Genomic DNA, 18033 nt, shown 5'->3' with positions numbered 1-18033 from the left:
TGCTCTTGGGGACGCTTAAGCAGGTGAATAACTTTTCTCCCGCGAGCAGTTCCCTTTAATTGAGACGCGGGTAAAAATGGCGTGAGGCACTGGAGCCTTGCCAGAGGAATGGGAGACAGCGTCTAGTCGAGACAGGCTCTGCCTAGCCCTTGGGCACCGTCACTGAATGATAACGGTTCCTTCCGCACCTTAGTCCCCGTGTTGGTAGTCAACCTCGCTGCTTAATTCCCCATGCAACCAGGTTCTGCAAAACCTCTGAGGTGAGGCCTGATCCAAAGCCCACAGAAGACCATGGGCATAAGAGCAGCCAGGCTGGGTCAGACCAAGGGTCCATCTAGCCCAGGATCCTGTCTTTTGACAGTAGCTGGTACCAGGTGCCTCAGAGGGAATGAACAGAACAGGGCAATTATCGAGTGATCCATCCCCTGTTGTCCAGTCCCAGCTTCTGGCAGTCAGAGGTTTAGGGACACCCAAAGCATGCGGTTGCATCCCTGCCCATCGTGGCCAATAGCCATGGATGGACCTGTCCTCCATGAATGTATCTAGTTCTTTTTTGAACCCTGTTATACCTTTGGCTTCATGACATCCCCTGGCAATGAGTTCCACAGGGTGACTGTGTTGTGTGAAATACTTCTTTTGTTTGTTCAACCGGCTGCCTATTAATTTCACTGGGTGAGCCCTGGTTCTCCTGTTATGTGAAGGAATAAACAACAACACTTCCTTCTTCACTTCCTCCACACCAGGCATGATTTTACAGACCTCCATCACGTCCCCCCTCAGTCGTCTCTGTTCCAAGCTGAAAAGTCACAGTCTTTTCAATCTCTCCTTGGAAGGGCTTTGAATCGGGCTCTCGGTGCAGCGTGAAGACAGGTGCTAGCGAAGCAGAGACCCGGTCCTACTCTTGTGCAGTCCCGGCAGCAATGTTGGCATGCGTAGGAACCCCCAGTTCCAAGACAAACACAGGCCCTTGCAAAGGGAGTTCTGTGCACATTGGCCAGACGGGAGAGCTAAGCTAAACCACAGCGAGGAACTGCAGCTGCTGAGTTTGGAGGCTGACTGGAGCCAGCAGCTACAGGACAGCGAAAGTGGGGCACTCAGCAAGGCCTGGAGGGAATGATGCAAAATGAAAATACCAGCTGGGCAGGTATGAAAGCTCAGCCCTGGCTGGGCTCTATCGCTGCCTTTATGGGCTGATGTTCTCAAGGTGCGCGGTGCAGGATGTTTTTGTTCTGCTTCATTAAAACCAGGCTGACAGACTTATGGGAATATCTGCCTGCCTGCACAGTGAGCCTTGCGGAATGAAGTCCCCGACAGCCCCATGGAGTTCAACGCCAAAGATGTTGTTCAAAAGCTGGCTGGGACCCAGAGGTGTCCAACTGGGTCTTGGGTGCTGGACTGTCAGTCTGGTGATCTGAGGACTTGAGAAAAAGCCACAAACCGGACAGCCGTCAACCTCTCAAAACATATGAGGTAACTGCTCAAGACATGAGGTGATTGTCCCGTATTGGTGAAGCCGCAGCTGCAGTCCTGTGTTCAGCTCTCGGTGCCGCACTTTTGGAAAGATGTGAGTAAACTGGAGAGAATTCAGAGGAGAGCAACAGAAATTATCAGAGGTTTAGAAAACCTGAGCTGTGAGGAAAGGTTGAAAGAATTGGGCAGGTTTAGTCTGGAGAAGAGAAGGCTGAGGGGGGACCTGGTAACAGTCTTCAACTATGTAACAGGCTGTTATAAAGAGGAGGATCTGTTGTTCTCCATGTCCACTGAAGTTAGGATAAGAAGGAATCAGTTTAATGTGCAACAAGGGAGATTTACATCGGATATTAGGAAAAACTTTCCGACTGTAAGGAAAGTGAAGCACCGGAACAGGTTACCTAAGGAGGTTACGGAATCCCTGTCCTTGGAGGATTTAAGACCAGATTAGACAGACCCTTGTCAGGGCTGGTCTTGGGTTATTTAATCCTGCCTCTCGGTTGGACTAGATGACCTCCTGAGGCCCCTCCCAGCCCTACATTTCTATGATTTCCATTATTTCTCTTCCTGCGTCTGTCTGTATTTCACACGCAGTACGATGCATCCCTGGCCATGTGTCTGTCTGTATTTCACACGCAGTACGATGCATCTGTCTTTCCCACATGTTTTATTGTAATATAAACAGCTGAATAACAGGTAATCGGGAGGCAAATTCTTTGAATCCCGGGGCATGCTCTTATCTGCTCTTGTTCCCAGCCTCCGTGCAGCGTGGGAGAGGGGGCCCGGGAACTCCCCGCACTGACCCTGGGGGTAGGGGTAGGGTTATTGCTCTGTAAATGGGATTAGAAGGCATTTCATCCCGATTCTCTCCTAAGCCTCTCCCTGACAGCAGGGTATGCCAACTATGCGGGTGGTATTGTGCAGGATGGATTAGATCCGACTGCTGTTGCCAACTTGTAAGAAGCCTGGGAGACTGACGCCCTGTAATTCTGGCCAGAGCTGGAGTTGGACCAACGTTTGGGAGGTCAAAGGGCAATTGCTTAATAACACTCCAATAATCCAGCATCCAAAACCCTAGTCAGGCAGCAAAGCAAAGTGCATTAAAGGGAATAAGTTAAATTATGACTAAAGCTGTTAACATGTTCCCTGGGCTCCACTCTCTTATGTTTATTACTGGATTAAGGATCTCACAGACCTGAAGCCAGGAAAAGCAGAGCTTTCCCCAGCCGTTGGTGCAATTTTCTCTTGCTCCTGGCTGTCTTATTTCCTTCCCCCTCTTGTGTCTCTTCTTTTCCTCTGCTCTTCTTCCTTTGCTGCTGCTCTTTTGCAGGGTTTTACACACTTGTGCCATTATTGTTTGGGTTACAGTAGCGCCTCGCGGTTCCACGCAAGTGCAGGGCCCCCACCTGCTCGATGCTGCACAGACACCTAGTTACAGGTTCTTCCTCCATGAGTCTGCAGTCTAAGTAACTCAAGTCGGCATGCAGTGGGGTGCTGTCCTGCGAGCACTGAGTACTCCCCTTGCCCTGCGAACTCCCACTTAGTGGGGAGCCTTCAGCCAGGTAAAGTTTTGGGCTGCCCAGCACGTGGCCTGCTGAGCCCCCATAACGCCACCTGAAATCAACGGGAGGGGGAACGTTCAGGAGCTCAGCACCTCTTCAAAAATCAGGCCTGCTCCCTGCCTCAAGTCGGCCTCCCAGAGAACAGAAGCATTCAAAGACTTTGTGGCTGCTTCTGAACATACAGGGGCTCAGAATCCACCTGCTGGAATCAGGACCCCGTGGCACAAGCTGGCAGTTCAGATCCTCATTTGATCTCGCTTAACAATAACTAAAGGGTTGACTTCGGGCCTGATCCAAAGCCCACTGAAGTCAATGGGAGTCTCTGACTAAGTACCGGTCCAACGCCTAGCATGGTGCGGTCCCCGATCTCAGCTGGGGCTCCCTGGTGGTAGCATAAGAAAATACTAACAATATCGATCGAGATTTTTTTCATTCTACAAAGGTCAACCAAAAACGAGAATGTGTTTTTAGGTGGCTTCGCTATTTTGGGTTTTATTTTAAAGCCGCTCGAATGACAAAGAGAAACGATGTCCTTTTCACCAGGGCAGCCGGTCCCTCACTTCCCCAGCGAGAGCTGCTGCCATGCACTAATTACATGTTAACAGGAGAAGAAAATTATTAATTTGTTTTTTGAAACGCCTGAGTTATTCGATTCTGAAAAGTCACCACTGTGCCGAGATTATTGTTTTTTCCCCCTCATTTGGAACTCAGCGGCAAACGTCCATCTTGCAGGTTATGTGCCTGGCATGAATGAGGTACCACGCAGCCTCCTGCAGGCTTTGGCGGGGCTGGTGTGCTGGGAATTCAGGTGCCATTCAGCTGGTAGAGGAGCTCCTGCGGGAGCGTTCTTCCTACACAAAAATCCTGGCAAAAGGGTGACATCAGTGCGCCTTCAAAGCTGTGACAATAGCCAGGGTTTTAACCTACTGCATCCGAGTGACCCGTGGGCACAAGGTCGATATATGGGGATGGCTTTATTCTCGCCACCACCTTCAAATGTTTTTAAGGCTGCCCTGAGGACCTGTGGGGATTTTTTTACATCGCAAATGAAACCAGGAAGAGCAAACGAATGCAGAGCAAAGCACCCATCGCACCTACACAGTGCCAAGCTCCTCAGCTGGTGTCAACCAGTGTAACACCACTGAAATCAGCACTGATTTACATCAGAGGAGGATCTGGCCCAGGAAGGCAGGATCAGGAGCTTTCCCCGCGCATCAGAATGGCAGGGAGGTTTATCAGACCCTTCTCAGGATCCTCTGAAGTATTTCCTGAGTGTGTTTCTGTGCTGGTACAAGGGGCCAGATCAACATCTCCACACTGCAGGGAAGAGACAGGGCTCCGGTGCAATGAACATGACAGGGATTCTTTTCTCGAGGGTGCTGGACACAGACCCACCATGCGGTCCCCTCTACTTCTCTAGCTCCCACCTGGGCTGCCCAATGTTACCACACAGGGGGTTGCCCAAGTCCTGGCGTGGATCATGCACCCCGCAAAGGGACAGCCCCCTACAGTATTCAAAGAGCCTGGGCAGAACAAAAGAGTTTACAAAGCAGGGACTGAAGGAGCCAACGATGAATTGGGGTGAAGTGGGGCAGAGCCAGAACGTTTGGGGCTGGGTCAGAACTTGCGCAAAGTTTAGGGCTGTTTAGATCTGAGCACTTGGCTCAGTTCCGTCTCTAGCATGGGGTTTTGCCAAATCTTTTTTTCCCTTCGTTTAAGCCATTGTACTTGAAGGGAAATTTAATTAGTAAAATCCCCACCCCCCCAGCGCTCCACGCTGGGCAAACTCAAAAGATCACTGACTGGCAGATTCCCACCCTGCTCCTAGCCTGGTCGGGGAAATACCATGAATAAACTCACAGCTGCTCAGAGCTTGCATTTCGCCCTAGCCACATGGAACGGGAAGCTCGGCAGACTCCGTGCCCGGTTCTATGTCGAGAACCCATGGGTTCTAAGCTCTGTACGACGAGTTCTCCCCTCCTGCATACACAGCTTCCCAGCTCCCATCGCCCACATGGGAGCAGGCAACACACTTGAGCTACTTACTCGTTGGTCGAACATAAACCTTCAGCTTTAAGCAGGGCCTGTCCACCATGTTAAGGGGAGGAGCAGCTGGAAGAAACACAAAGGAGAGAGAGAGAAAACACAGTGGTGTTAGAAGAGGAGCGTGACATCCCGTCCCGTTTGCCTTAACAAAAACCAGCATAGTGCTACCTATTAAATCAGCAGCATCTCTCACTGCAACTCCCCCGGCTTGCGGCGGACTGAACATAACCCAGTTTATTGACGACAATATAGGCCAGAAGGGCACCTAACTCCCTTAGGCACTTTTGCAACTCCCAACCATCATTCCCAGAGGCACAACTCAGGGTCAGGGCCACGTTGAACTGGTTGTGTGACTAACTCATATAAAGACAGAGCCTCTGCTCCAAAGATCTTTACATCCTAAGCAGACGAGCGACAAATGAGGGGTGTGGGTGGAGGAGGGAGATGGTCAGGCAGGTGCGATTTTTATAGACATACGTGTCATTGCAATTTTTAAACGACTGAGGGCTAGCGCCCCCCACCTGCCCCTCAAGCCAGTGTTGCTCGGCAGATTTCTTAGGGGCTTCGCACCAGAGCTGGGCGTGGGAGAGGTATCTGCAGAGGGCAGTAGCCTGCAGGATCACTGATCTAGTTCTAACCCCTCCGGAATTGGCCTATAATTAGCAGTTCCAGCTAAGCACACAGATTTTCCTTCTGTGGCACCTGCTGAGCTGTTGCTATTGCTTTGTACCCCAGCTGGGAGGTGGGGAATCCATACTCTCCTGGGGTCCCTTTTCTGTTCAGTCTTTAGCAATCAGGTCGCTACGCCCGTATCCACACAGGACAGCAATGTTCTCCCTGTCTCCGGTGCTGCTGGAGTCCCCAGGACAGAGCTTCCGTGCCAGCAGCCGGGGGCGGTGGGGGGGCCGTGCAAGGCTCGGGCGAGCAGCTCAGGCCAGCCCCACACACAGGGGGCTGGGGGGGGATGGACCTCAGGCTAGCGCCACATGGTGTCCCATTTTCCCTTTTGGGAAATATGGTCACCCAAGCATGGCTTAGAGCACGGCACACTTCCCTCACCCAGCCCCATTAACACGGCTCAGCCCAGACCTCAAAAAGACTGGCGCTGAGGTCTCTGAATGCCAACGATCCACCCTTTTCCAGCCCTGGCCTCTCTGCTGCGGGGGCCCTGTGCTCCTTTGTGTGCCGGTTTTTGCGAGGTGGACAGCTGGGAAATGGGCTGAGGCACCAGCCCATGGGATCTTGGCAAGTGGGATTCAGGAGGCCTGGACCTGCCACCAATTCCCCTGTGTGATTTTGGGCAAATCACTCAATCTCCCTAAATTCCTCATTTGTCAAGTGGGGGTAAGCGTCTTTTCTTTCCCCAACCCCTTGTTGGTTTGGACTGCAAGCTCTCCTGGGCAGGCGCTGTCTCTCATTGTGTGTCTCTGCAGCACCTAGCACGACAAGGCCATGATCAGAGCTGGGATCTCTAGGGCCAGGATGTTTTTCAAATATCCGGCAGTTTACAGACTATCCAGGGACGCTGCTCATAATCTGAGGTTCTCGGCACTATACAAAACAGGGTGCAACTTTCCTTTAAAACTGCCACTTGCAAAGCGACTGCAAAGGGCGTGTGCGTAAGAAATGCCTTTTCTGTGGCTTTTTACTGAGTGGAGGAGGACATCTGGGTTCTCCTATTTCCTTTCTCCCAGCAAAGGAACTTGCCTTCAAAAGGCAACGAATTAAAAACTGATGAAGTCAAATACTTTGTGTGTTCTACCCAATGCCTAATCAACCAGTGGAACTCATTGCCACATGATATTATGGAGGCTTAGAGGGATTCCAAGGGGGATTTGACATTTATACGGACCATAAACACATCCACAATTATATTGCATAGCCTGAACATGTAAAATGGGACACAAACCCTCATGCTCAGAGGATGGATCAACAACTGACTCACTCGGGCAGCCTGTCCCCTTGTGCGATTTCTTGCACCTTGCTCTGGTACTACTGGAGACAGGTCAGAGGGCTCAGACAGACTGACCGCTGGTGTGCTCTGGTAGGTTAGTCCCTGTGTCCCTGACGTGCCTTTTGTGCATGCAGCAGTGAAATCTTTCAGTGAGTTTAATTTTTGACTTGATCTTTTTTAGGCTTGGTGTCGTCACAGCAGCTGTTGCGTCTGCAGCTCCAGAGAGGTTCCAGGCAGTAGAAAGTAACACCTCACAGAAGTGCAGTCCAGTCTCCCTTGTGCTTTCCTGGCTCTAACCTATTTGGCTCTCAAGTCGTTGAGATAATGGGGCTTCCTACCGAGCTTCCATATGGGTTGGGATCCAGGGCTATAAAAGGGGAGACAAGCTAGTCTGGGAGAGAGAATGCACACCCAGCCATCTCTGCTTGACCTCCAGCTGTTCCCAGCTCCCTTTAAGGAGCTTAAAAGTTTGAAGGCATCAATTGCATTATTGAAGTGATCCCCGCCACTTAAACCGCCTCTTTGATCAACACTTAACTGGTGTCAAAAGTTGCCCGACCCCGGGCTGTGCCTTTCTGCCGCACTGTCCCTGGATACATGTTCTAACTGCAAAAAAATGTCTGCCAAGCCAGATTTCATGCTTGTTACAGACTCCTTCAATCCGAAGGAAGGGAAGGGAAGGGGGGTTGTGTGTGAAACCCCTGCTGCGGGAGAACTACAGACGCAAGTGGATACAGGGGGCACCTCAAAGCCTCGTTGAAGTTGGTCTGAGTAGCTACTGAAGGGGAACAGTTTGCAATTAAAAGGGTGCCATGTGAAAAGCATGGGGGTGGGGGGAGGCGGAGAAGAGATTAGGTTGGGGAGGGGGTTAAGCCAGAGTGACGGGTAGAGAGCGTGTGTTGGGGGAGGGGCAGAATCGAACACGGTAAGGGGGGGGTTTAACTCGCTCTGAAACTGATCCTCTCTGACAGCCCCGACCCCAAGCTGTGCTGATGAGAAAAGCCTGCTATCCCCCCTCTCTCGGGGTCATCTCAAATAAATGTTAAAGCAGCTTGAGCCATTGATTGTGAGCATGTTCACCAGGGGGGCAGGGCCCTTGAGTGTGGACATTCCTCCCACCAGCACCAGGACTGTCCTCTCTGCACCTGGCCCACACCCTACATACTATGCTAGCAAAACCAAGCAGTGTTTTTTCCATGGGAGAGGGAGACTCCCCCAAGAAGGGTATTATGATCCATTAGGAATTGAACCCCTCTGTTTCCCAGGTCCAGCCACAAGCAGGAAGGGAACTGTTTGCATAACACACAGCCAGAGACATGAGCCTTGTAATCCACTCCTCCGATCATTTTCACTGCTCTTCTCTGAGCACTTTGTCAATAACTTTCTGGAGCCCAGAAACATAAGAGTGGCCACACTGGGTCAGACCAAAGGTCCATCTAGCCCAGTGTCCTGTCTTCTGACAGTGGCCAATGCCAGGTGCCCCAGAGGGAATGAACAGAACAGGGAATCATCAAGTGATCCACCCCCTGTCGCCCATTCCCAGGTTCTGGCAAACAGAGGCTAGAGACACTATCCCTGTCCATCCTGGCTAATAGCCATTGATGGACCTATCCACCATGAATTTAACTAGTTCTTTTTTGAACCTGTTAGTATCTTGGCCTTCACAACATCCTCTGGCAAGGAGTTCCACAGGTTGACTGTGCATTGTGTGAAGAAAACAAACACTGTCCCAAGCGGGATCGCATTAATACCATGGGACTAACTGAAGATAATGTTTTTATGTATGTCTCTATCTACATTCACCACAGCATCTAAACGTTTCTTAAACATTGATCAGTTCATCCCTGAGAGGGAGAGAAGTGCTATTATCCCCATTTGACAGCTGGGGAACAGAGACACAAGTGACTTGCCCAAGGTCATGCTAGGAGTCTGTGGCCCAGCTAGGATGCGGTCTTGCACCCAGTCCAGTGTCTTAACCACAAAACCAGTCTTGGATTCTTTTGCAGCCATATCCCACTGCGACCTCCTGACTAACCTGCTCTCAGTTCTCCTCTTCACTACTTCCCCAGTTCCGCTCTGCCTTCAACTCCATGTGTCAGGAATTCATTTTTCTCTGATGCATTTTCCCAAGCTACATCTCATTTGGTCGTTGCCTGGCCATATTCCTAATCTCTCAGTGTCCCTTTGCACTTCATTGTTTCTCTGTCCTCATCAGCATTTCATGGATTCAGAGATTCCAAAGCCAGAAGGGACAACTGTGATCACATAGTCGGACCTCCTGTATAACACAGGCCATGGGACTTCCCTGAATTAATTCCTCTGAGCTAGAGCAGAGCTTTTGAGGGAGGAGGGGGGCAGGGGGCCTAATCTTGATTTTAAAATGGCCAGTGATGGAGAATCCACCCCAGCGCTTGGTACGTTGTTCCAATGGTTAATTACTCCCACTGTTAGAGATTTGCAACGTATTTCCAGTCTGAATCCGTTCAACTTCCAGCCAGTGGATCTTAGATCTTTGTATGCTAGACTGACGAGCCCCCTCTATTATCACATAGGTACCTACATGGGGGGAAAACTATCAACTGTGATCAAGTCACCCCTTAACCTTCTCTCTGTTAAGCGAAATAGATTGAGACAAGGCGGGTTTTCTAACCCACTAATCTTTCTCCTGGCTCTTCTCTGAGCCCTCTCCAATGTACCACCCCCCTTCTGGAAGTGTGGGACCAGAACTGGATACAGAAGTTGCTTCAGGATCAAACTCCTCCCAATTTACTGCCACCCCCGGGTTTCATGGCAGCATAGTCACGCCCTCTCTTTGAGATCAGGTATGAAGAGGCATGAAAGGATCAGCCCTAAAGGGGCAGGTGGATTTTTTGAGAAGGGCACCTTTGCGTTAGGGAATGAGATCCATGCAACTGACTTCACACAGGGCATTGAATGGCCCCATCCAATGGGAACAACCTGCAGTTACTGCCAACGTGGGCAGGATGTAAACAAGTGGCCTCCAGCGGAACGGTCTCTCCACGCCTTCCCCCCCCTCCCCAAACTCCCCGGAGCAGGCAGCCCTCCCTTCCCTTTAGAAACTGGCTCCCATCCAGCTAACCCTGGATTCCTTTTCTCTGGACCTTGGAAAAAGGAAGCAGAGAAACTCTAGGATCTGAATGAATGGCCAGAGCACAGAATGACATGCCACATAGGCCTGAAAGCAGCAGCGTCTTAAACACAGACCTGGGATCCAGGGACCCCTGGATTCTAACCCTACCTCTGTCGCCGGCTTCCAATCTGCGGCCGAGTCGCTCCCCAAGCTTCCCCCTGCTGTGAGGGCTCCTTGGCTAGCCCTGTACACATGAGGAGCGATATTACATCAGCACCGCCCCCAGGTCTACGATCCAAACCTGGAGAGGGCAGGCGGCAGCTGACTCTGTGATGCATTTTCAGCCCCTAATGAATGCCATTTCTCCCTCTCCACGTTATACCCACAGGCTCCCCCCACGAGCCGCGCTGCCAAGCCACCGCAGCCTCCCCAAGAGCTCAGCTAAGGACGTGCGTGTGTGCTTTCAGTGCCCCGTGGGGACGCAGCAACGCCTTGAGCCTTTCCCCAGTCGCCTCCTCCATGGCAGGGGAGGGAGCTGGCATCGAGACAGGCAGGAAATGACCAACGTTTCTCCATTGTGTGGGCTCGACAAAGCCGGGAGCCAGCGCTGCACGTTTCACACCGAGGGGAGAGGAACAAGCGGCTGCCAGGAACAAAATAATCAGAGCCCACAGAAAAAGGTGAGAGGATGGGGTCTGTGTGGGTGCTTGGCCCTGCTGAGTCACTGAGGCACAAAGTCACCTGGGCCTGGGGGAGGGGACGAAACACGCAGACCCCGGGTAGAGCCAAGCAGCCCAGTTCACAGGGGCAGGAGCTCCCCTCCATCTTCCCCACTTCCTCCCAAACCAGAGACTGGGAACTCCAGGGAAGTGCCCCAAAGGGGGCTCCTCTTAAGGGCCTGGGGAGTCAAATATTTTGAAGGCTTTAGCTCTGACTACAGACCATCCAGCTGCCCCAAGGTGCAGCCTGGGATATGCTTGTCCCACTGCCTCCTGGCACATGGGGATGGAAGCCGCCCCGCACCCCAGTCCCTCAGAATTACCGCCTCCCCCACACCCCAGAGAAGTCTGTGCAGGATGTTGTTACTCAGGGTATAGGAGTGGATCAAAAGACCAAGGCAACAACAATTGAAACAGAGTTGAGTGAGGACCGGACAGCCCCCCTGCCCTCCCCAATCCCAGACAGGAGCCCCCCTGCCCTCCCCAATCCCAGACAGGAGCCCCCCTGCCCTCCCCAATCCCAGACAGGAGCCCCCCTGCCCTCCCCAATCCCAGACAGGAGCATTTCAGGGGAGGGCAGCCCCCAAAACACAGGTTAGTCAAATGCCCCCTGGAGATCTTGGGACAGGGTGGGAATGAAAGGCCTTTCTACTAACAAGGGATTAAGAGAACATCAGAAGGTAGGTGTGTTTGGGGCATGGTTTGCTCATCACTCCCTGAACCAGGGCTCAAGGGGCAGAGCTGAGACCCTGAAAATGCAGCTACCAGAGCTGCTGTACAATGCCAGGAAGGAGAGGCACTTGAGTGTCAAGCTCTTCTTTGTTTGCTCTGGGAAAGGAAGGAGCCGCTCTGGGAAAGGAAGGAGCCACGCTGGCTCCCATACAGCCTGGAGGGCAGCTCAGCCTGAGGTTGCAATGCAGTCTAATATCCAGGAAACAGCAGCCAGCTCCTTAGGGCCAGGAACCCAGAGGAAACTCCATTTGCTTGAGGAAAAGCAGGAGTAGATTCATGGGCCCCAAAAACCTACCCAATTTCCAGAGAGAAGGCAGGACTGTTCATAGGAGACCATCTACCTACAAATTCTAAATAGCCACCCCTATAAAGCTAGAGGCCCTGTGCAAAGGCTATTATATAGGGAGGAAGCAGGGGGTGGAGTCATGCCTCAGACCACACCCACTCCCAGGAAAGCTATAAAAAGCTGGCTCTAGGTACAACCAGGCTTCTGCTGCTGGGTGGGGCTGTGGGCTGTGGGGATTAGGCAGGTATTAAGGACTGTAGAGGAAGAGACATGAAACACTTCTCTGCTGGGGCCCTAAGGAAGTCTAGATGAATGTGGTTTGCTGGTTAAAGCTTTATTTCTAGGCTGAATTTGGTTAGCTTCAACTTCCAGCCACTGGGTCTTCACCATGTAGCTGCTAGGTTGAAGAATCCTGCACTATCAAATATTTGTTCCCCAGGTTTGTACTAACAGACTGTGATCAAGTCACCCCTTAACCTTCTCTTTGTTAAGCTAAATAGACTGAGCTCGTGGAGTCTCTTGCTATAAGACAGGTTTTCTAATCCTTTACTCATTCTCATGGCTCTTCTTTGAATCTCCTCTGATTTATGAACAGCCTCCTGGAATTGTGGACACTGGAATAGGCTATGGTATTCTGGCAGCAGTTGTCCTAGTGCCAAATACAGAAGTAAAATAACCTCTCTCCGCCTCCTCCAGATTTCTGTTTGTATGTCTAAGGATCACATTAGCTCTTTTGGCCAGCTTTGCACTGGCAGTTTATGTTCAGCTGATTATCCACCACAATACTGAAATCTTTTTGAGTCACTGCCTCCCAGGATAGAGTTCCCCATTCTCTGAGTATGGCCTATGTCTTTTTGTTCCTAGAGGTGTACATTTAAACGTACTAAAACACACTGTTTGCTTGAGCCCAGCTTACCAAGCCATGCACATCACTCTGCAGCAGTGACTTGTCCTCCTCCTCATTTATCACCCCTCAATTTTTGTGTCCCCTGCAGCGGAAGGAGGCTGGTGATGTGTGAATGTTGTGGTGATGGAAAAACTTAATCAGTCTGCATTTTTGCAAAGTATCCCACTTAGAGCAGAGAGTGTGGGTCTGGCTGAGCCGACATGAATCCCTTTGCCCCCTTGTGTGACATGACCAAAGCCAGCTGTTGCCAGTACCTTTCAATATTGTTCCGTGGCCTGTGCGGTGACACTGATAATTTACAATGACACTTATTAACAATAGGAGAGTTCTCATCATTCCCTCCCAGCCCTTCCGGCGCCTCTAGCAGGGAGGGGCTTCCCTTTAGGAGGTGAGAGAACTCGACCCCTGCAATGACTCCTTGGGGGCTTCATGCTGTTGTCTGTTACGAGTGGCGGTCTGTGTGCCCTTCCCCCTTAACAGAGAAAACGAAGATAAAAGCACCTAATAAAAATAATACTCATTGGGAGAGATAAAATGCGTAATTGCAATAATTATCTTGGCAAAACTCCCCTCTCCAAATGGAAAATGGAAATTTTTTATGTGCATTTTAAAAAGAACTTATTTATTTTTTAATTAAAAAGGGAAGGGGAAAATTATTCTCAATAAAGTTTAATTTAAAAGTTAAAGCAGATGGACCTAGGAGGTGTGATTCTCCCAACTGCTAATGTTAATGGGCCTCTCATGTCCCACCCCCTGCATACACACAATCCTCTCCTCTCCAAATGGGGGCGGGGGAAACATACACACCCCTCTCCAGATGGATCCCCCCATGTCCTTCTAGGTGGAGACATGTACAGCCCTCTCCAGGGCACACAACCACACCCCTCTCCTCTCCAAAGAGATTCCCCTGCCCCAACTTTGATGAGGAAAATACCTCCAAGTTCCCCTCCCTGTTTGCAAGGGTGAACTAACATGGGCTCGGCAGCTACCCTGCAGATGCCAGCTGTTAGGGAGGGGACCTGACAACCCTGGCTGAACATCCCAAGCGTTGCACTCTTCGGGATGTGCCACTGGCCGCAGCTGCCCCTCCACGTCTCGCTCACGCTGCAGTAGCCCATCTCTAGTAGGGGCAATCCCCAGTGTTCCTGCCCTCTGAGCTCTTTGCTGGCTGCCCACAAAGTGCTAGGTTGATTTTCATTTCTCCCCAGTGGCTCTGAAAGCTCTTAATAGCACAGGCCCCGCTCCAGCTCTCCTCCTCCTGCTCCATGTACTCAAGGCAATCCACACGCACGTACACCCTGACCCCGACTGCCAGGGCGTTTCGCCAGGGACCGGGCCTTGGCTGCGAAGGGCTGAGGTTCTGGATCCGCCCCCCGCCATCCTGTCTCTGGGCCTGGGGTTGATCTCAATCAGCCCAGTATAATTCAGAAGCGACTCGACTGACTGATCTAAACTTGCGGACGGTGAGCTCAGAACTGGGCCCTCTGCCCACCTCCCTCGCTTTAGAGGAACTGCTCAAAATCATTACTACCCCTTAGTGGTTTCCATTGTTCAGCACCAGACACGCAGCCTCATCTTAATTCCCTTCCCTTGTTATGTCTTGCCAGGCACGCTCTCCATTCAAGCCACAATATAATTTTATGAGCAGTATCTTATTGCAGACATGACCATGCTCCCAGCCTGTTGTAGGGCTGGCTAGCTGGGGTGGTAAGCTCTGTGGCACAAGGACTGGTTGACCGGTTGTGTCTTGTGTGCATTGGGCATACTTGCTGGGGCCTTGATAACTATGAATTAATAAATAGCATGTTCATGAGTAACCTGATGGGGAGAGGGAGCATTGTTTATAATTGTTAATGGTTATCATTTAACATCTGTTACAATACTGCCTGGAAGTCAGCTCGGTTGGGCCCCATTACGCGAGGCGCTGTAGATACTTATAGTCAATGGCTGTCCCACTATCTTTCACTCAACTGTTCAACAATCCTGAGTCGGGCTCCTCAAAATCACAAGACTGGTTTAAAAATCATAAGGTTTTTTTAAAGGTTGGGTTCCTTTCTGTTTGTCCTCTGGATTTTATTGCCTTCAAGGCACCACGTTTTCAAGCGTTCGTCTGGAGTCATGACAGCTAGACACATACTTCTGTTGTAAAGGGGAAGCTGAGATTCTCACATGACCCCAGGAGCTGGAGTTTTAAGAAAACCCCCAAATTATTGCAAGACTTGGTGACCCGATGACTCTGTCCCAAAGAGTTTATAGTCTGAAAGACAAGACATGCCAGGTGGAGGAGACAAATGAACGGTAATGAGTGTGCAGATCCACCACTCTGTCCACACAACCTGGGGATCTGCCCACTCAGACACACCCATGAACATACTCAGAATATACACAGTGCCACTGAGGGCACGTCTACACTGCAATCAGAGGTGACTGCTGCACACGTAGGTAAAGCCAAGCTAGCTTTGATCTAGCTAGCTTCCTAAAAGCAATGGCCAAGCTGTGGCCACACGGGCGACAATATGAGCTAGCCACCTGAGTATAAGCCCAGCCCACAATGCTGGGTACTTACTCAAGCTGCAGGCTAACTAGATCAAAGCTAACTTGGGTGTGTCTACACATGCCACAATCACACCTCCCTACTGCAGTGCAGACGTACCCTGACAGTCCCGTCCAGCCATCTTCTCTGCCCCCTGATTCTGTTCTTCCCTCTGGATCTCCTCTCATGCTAGTCCAGGTTCTGGTGCTCTCTTGTCTGATTCTCATCACTCACTTCACATCCATTATTATTGTAGTACAGGAGGACCTACAGGCCCCAGGTGAAATCAGGACAGAAGGGAAATGGAGGTACCAAGAGGCCAAGTGATGTGCCCAAGTCACCCAGCAGGTCAGTGGCAGAGCTGGGAATAGATCCAACTAGTTCATTCCTCCGCTGCTGCCCCCTGTCAGGGGGTGTCAGCTAAGAAGCATCGCAAGATGCTGTGGAGCCTCAAAAACCAGAGAAGGAAGGTCCAGGCGGGAGCCACATGCTGGTAGGTGGCAGGATGCATGGAGGGGGGCGGGGTCCCAGATGGAGTGTCCATAGCCTGCCCCAGCTGCATGGATAATCTCTGTTTGCTTAGAGTCCCACCATTGAATTCTGGGACTCGTGACTGTCTCTTTGATATGCAGCCTGAACTCCAACCCTGCATCCAAACTGAAATCGCGGACCGAGGGAAGGAGTAAAAGACCCTGCAGACTGAACTTAGCCCTTATTTACACTGGGAATTTGCCCTTGTCACAACCATTGGTAGCCAGCCTCTGGCATAGCAGCATCAGTGCAAACCTCAAGTGCAGACAGGCTGGGGCCAGACAGCACCAAGGCGAAATGTGGCTTGTAGCAGCTTTGTCTAGCCACACTAGGGATTTGCAATGATGCAGCTACGCTGACAACTGGCCGCCGATGGCTGAAATCCCCAGCGCAGACAAAGCCTCCGAGTCACTGGCTATTTCTTAACTCCACAGTCTAAAGGGACGCAGCCTAGCTTCGTAAGACACCAAGCGGCATCCTACTTGCCGTTCCTGTAATTGTGTGTGTGTGTGTGTGTGAGTGCGTGTTCCTGTCCACCCCCTGCTGGGCCTGTCTGCTCCACAGGCTTGTTTGCGGGCGGGAGAGTGAAATGTTACCAAGAGCTCCAGCTCTTAGTGCTCATCTGTAACGTACCTGCCAGGCCCCCTGCTTGTTGCTTTCTTGTTACGGGGTCCAGCACATTTCATGTTGTTTATCTGTTTTCAGCAAATAAATTGTCTTTGCAGCTTCCAGCGGATTTGATCTAGTGGATAAGGGCTGGGACTCAGGATACCTGGGTTCCCTTCCCAGCTCTGCTTCTGACCTGCTGTGTGACCTTGGGTGAGGTCCTTCCCCTTTTTGTGCCTCAGTTTCCCCTCCCACCCATTGTCTATTCAGATTTGCTCTGCAGCAGAGATTCCCTCTCCCTATGTGCCTGTGAAGCATCCAGCACAATGGGGTTCTGATCTAGGTTGGGGCCTGTGTCTTACTGTAACACAAATTAACCATTTTAACCATAATGTTTAACTGAACGTAGCGTAGAAGTCAGGTCACACTTCTGGTCTCCCCCAATCTTGCAAAGTTCCCCATTAACTTGACTTTCCTATTTCAGCCCATGTATCGTTTTCTCCCCCCAGGTCCCCAAATCACCTTTCTTTGGCTTAGCAACCTGATTACTTCATCCAAGTACCTGTCTCCGACTGGGAAAGATGTGTCAGTCTCTTGGCCTCTTCGATAGTTTTGCTTTTCTCTCCTTACCCATGAATCTTTGTTTTAAATGGAATAACAGGTACCCTAAACTGAAACAAACAGGGGGCTGAAATCCTGAAGCATCTGACTCTTGCTCTCGACTCCACTCTGATTCCCATGCCTAATGATTTTTTTCCCAAGGAGTCATACAGTACATTGTCTCACTCATGCTGCATCCCAATCACGAACTAACCTCCTAAACTGGGGAGAGACCAAGTAACCCAGTTCCAGATCTTCTGACCCCTGCTGTAAATTCTGATCCAGTACGAATCGGCAAATGGATCTCACCATTTGCTCGTGTCCCCAGCGCCGGCTCTTAACCTTGACCCAGAACTGGGAACACAAAGCTTCATCTCTATGCCTGCGAGGTTAATGGAATTCCAATTTGTGAGCTCTAGAAGGAGGTAATTTCTTTTCTTTCATGTCTGCTAAATACGGTTCCTCAAAGAGGCATAATTTCTAATGTTCCGCATGACATGAATTCTAACTGGTTTAGCAATGATCAGTTTCACCATTTACTCCTGTGTAATCTGTCCCTAACGACATTAAAAAATAATAATAAAAAACAGAATACGAAAAGAGAGAGTTGTAGACGCAGTTACTTCACAAGTGACATTTTATGGGGGAAGGGAGAATGGTAATTTAATCTAGATAAAAGGAACAAATTAAGTGGTTTCCAAACAGATGCTTTAGAAAAAGGGGGAAAATAATAAGAAAGATAACGGTGCTGGTAGTTCCCACACAAAAGGAGAAGGGCGCCTGGCTTCAAATGACACCATCAAGTGCTTTTGGGTCACGATTTTTAATTTTTTTTAATTTTAACCTTTAATTGCAAAACTGTTGGAATTGTTTCACTGGCTCCAATCAGCTTTGGCTCAGGCCCCATCATGCAACTCTTTTTCCCTATTTGATTTTTGTCTTGTGTACATCCACTCTGGAGGTTGAAAATTAAAAATGGGCCCAATTCTCCTCTTG

The 18033-nt window shown here is 50.5% G+C and overlaps 1 protein-coding gene and 1 long non-coding RNA gene across 3 annotated transcripts in view; one reads left to right on the top strand and one right to left on the bottom strand.

Moving 5' to 3' along the window:
- The window catches only part of EFNA2 (ephrin A2), a 154469-nt gene that overhangs the window by 4601 nt on the left and 131835 nt on the right, over positions 1–18033 (bottom strand). Inside the window, exon 5 of the mRNA XM_073324585.2 lies at positions 5079–5144. Coding sequence (XP_073180686.1) covers positions 5079–5144 — 66 coding nt within the window. The remainder of the gene's footprint in view (positions 1–5078; positions 5145–18033) is intronic.
- LOC140903368 (uncharacterized) lies at positions 10447–17844 on the top strand. Of its 2 annotated transcripts, XR_012156234.1 has the most exons (4): positions 10447–10803; positions 15557–15648; positions 16557–16650; positions 16947–17844. It is a non-coding gene; the product is annotated as an uncharacterized LOC140903368 (long non-coding RNA). The 2 variants fall into 2 exon arrangements; XR_012156233.1 differs by having other exon boundaries at positions 16557–17844.

This window comes from Lepidochelys kempii, chromosome 25 (genome assembly GCF_965140285.1).
Source record: "Lepidochelys kempii isolate rLepKem1 chromosome 25, rLepKem1.hap1, whole genome shotgun sequence".
Lineage (NCBI taxonomy): Eukaryota > Metazoa > Chordata > Testudines > Cheloniidae > Lepidochelys > Lepidochelys kempii.
This window is presented reverse-complemented; position numbering and strand designations above follow the sequence as displayed.